At 72.4% G+C, this 2410-nt stretch overlaps 1 protein-coding gene across 1 annotated transcript in view; it reads left to right on the top strand.

Moving 5' to 3' along the window:
- The first annotated feature begins 220 nt into the window (after window positions 1-220).
- NDOR1 (NADPH dependent diflavin oxidoreductase 1) overlaps window positions 221-2410 on the top strand; it is a 4506-nt gene continuing 2316 nt past the window's right edge. The window contains exons 1-5 of the mRNA XM_012721154.1: window positions 221-284; window positions 1036-1489; window positions 1833-1931; window positions 1994-2095; window positions 2167-2405. Of these exons, the coding sequence (XP_012576608.1) occupies window positions 221-284; window positions 1036-1489; window positions 1833-1931; window positions 1994-2095; window positions 2167-2405 (958 nt within the window). The remainder of the gene's footprint in view (window positions 285-1035; window positions 1490-1832; window positions 1932-1993; window positions 2096-2166; window positions 2406-2410) is intronic.

The raw sequence follows: 2410 nt of genomic DNA, 5'->3' as shown, positions 1-2410 counted from the left end.
GCGGCGCGCTGCCGTGAGGGCCTGCAGGACCGGCCCTGGCCATCCTGGGCATCCTGGACCAAGGCCCCCGCCCACACCTCCACCGCGGCGCCGCGGGGCAGCTGTCCAGCCCAACCTGGGGGTCCAAGGAGAGCTTTCCGGAAGAAAAGGCTGCAGGCTGAGTCCCGAAGGGCAGTGGGGGCTGGCCAGGCGCCAGGAAGGGGCCTTCCGGAGCAGCGACATGGCCTGCCCCCCCACCCCCGGGCACAGCGGGCAGCAGGTCCCCACGGCTGAGCTGAGACCAGGTGGCCAGGGGCGGTGGCACAGACCACAGGATGCCAGCCGGAGGGCCGGCGTCTGGGGCGGGGCTCGCTGTGGGGCCGGACCCGACTCCTCAGGAACCGGCGAGGGGTGAATCGAGGCGGGGCTCGGGGCCCCCGGACGGGCCAGAGCTCCTCAGCCTGGAGGAGGTTAGGCTGCGCTGGCCGACAGGCGCGTGAGGACGAAGCGCCCGCTCGCCCTGGAAGCTGAGGCCCGGAGCCCGCAAACAGCTGCGGGAGAGGCGACACGGACAGGGGCCGGTCACACCGCGGGGCCCAGTGGAGTGGCCTGGCCAGGGCTGTCCTGGGGCCCGTCCAGGGCGAGCAGGAAGAGCTGCCTCCCACAAGCACCTTCGCTCCAGGCGGTTCGGAAGAGGCTCAGGATCGAGCGGCCTGGACACCAGCCTGTGTGCAGGTGGTGGCCGGGCGGTCGGTGCTGCTGGGGGAGGGGCTGAGATGTAGGGCCGGGGCCACAGGGAGCCCCAGGGGTGAGACCAGAGGGCCGGCACTGCCGCAGGGCAGGCAGGGCCAGCTGCCCACTCCGCGTGGAAGACGGCAGCGGGCAGCCAGTGGAAGCGGGGAGGGGAGGGCGGCCTCGGTGGGCCGTAGCTCGCTGCCTCTGGACTGGCCTTCTTGCCGAGGCCCTGAGGACACTGGCCGCACGCACCTCCGGCGCAGGGGGGAGCCCTGCAAAGCAGGGGCTGCTGGGAAGGGTCCCGCCAGTGTCCAGCCTGAGACGCCCTGGGTGGCAGGACCCAGCCACTTTCTGCCACCTCAGTCCAAAAGGCCAGCGGGGCAGCCCGTGTGGAAGGAAAGGCCCTAACGGACAGGGCCCTGGTGGGAGCGAGCCAAACGGAGCTGGGGCCCGCGCAGAGGCGGCGCGGGGCCTCGGCAGCACAGCGGCGGTCACGGGTTCGGCCCCCAGAGCCACTCCTGGGAAGAAAGCCCCACCACGTGGGTGGGCACGGACCAGAGGGGCAGCTGAATCGAGAAGGGGGCAGGTGGCAGGCAAGGGGGGGGCCTCACTGTGCCTCCCTGGGGAGGGAGCCGAACCCCCACCCGGGCTGGCGGGCTGACGAGCTGCTCCCACAGCGCTTCTGGAGGTTCATATTCCGGAAGGGCCTGCCGGCCACCTCCCTCTGCCAGCTGGACTTCGCCGTCCTGGGCCTCGGGGACTCCTCCTACCCTCAGTGAGTGGGCCGGGCAGGCTGTTGGGATGGGTCTGGGACTGTCCTGGGGAGCATGGCCAGGACCCCAGCCGGCGGGTGGCAGAGAGAGCAGGAGCCCACGGGGGAAGCGGGCATGGGGGTGAGCGAGGGCTCCCCAGGTGCAGCAACAGCCGCCTGGGTGATCCCCGCCTTCATGGGAACGTGGTTCGAGGTCTTTTGGCTTCCAGAGCTCAGAGGGCCCACGGGGACCGGCAGCCCGGGCCCCTCCACACAGGACAGTGGCAGCGTCTGGCATCCAGCCAGGCCCCTGGCGGCCGGCCGCGTCCACTCAGCCCCCGACCGGCCTTCTGCTCGCTCTTCACAGGTTTAATTTTGTGGCCAAGAAGCTGCACCGCAGGCTGCTCCAGCTGGGAGGCAGCGCCCTGCTGCCCGTGGGCCTGGCCGACGACCAGCACGAGCTGGGGTGAGTGTGGGCGCTGGGTGCGGGCACCCACTGCAGCCCCGCCTGAGCCCCTCTCCCCGCAGCCCCGACGCCGCCATCGACCCCTGGCTGCAGGACCTGTGGGAGAAGGTGCTGGCGCTGCAGCCCGCGCCCCCCGGCCTCGGCGTGATCCCCCCCGGAGTCCCGTGAGTGTGGCGGCCCCGGGCCTCCCTCGGGCCACTCCCGGCCCTCGTCTGACCCGCTTGCCTCTCCGCAGCCTGCCCTCCACCTTCACCCTGCAGCCCCTGCAGGGGGCCCCCCAGTCCATCCCCGAGGAGCAGCGCGTGGCCACGCCAGGCCCGCGGGGGCCCCCCTCTGAGCTGCAGCCCTTCCTGGCGCCCCTGGTCACCAACCAGAGAGTGACCGGCCCCTCCCACTTCCAGGACGTCCGTCTGATCGAGTTTGACGTGGCGGACTCCGGGCTCAGGTGGGCGTCTCCTGCGGCGGGGGCCGGGCCCCCC

Source organism: Condylura cristata, unplaced genomic scaffold (genome assembly GCF_000260355.1).
Source record: "Condylura cristata isolate star-nosed mole 26May11 unplaced genomic scaffold, ConCri1.0 scaffold00006, whole genome shotgun sequence".
NCBI classification, from domain to species: domain Eukaryota; kingdom Metazoa; phylum Chordata; class Mammalia; order Eulipotyphla; family Talpidae; genus Condylura; species Condylura cristata.
The sequence above is the reverse complement of the archived record's forward strand: the minus strand, read 5'-3'. Positions and strand labels throughout refer to the sequence as shown.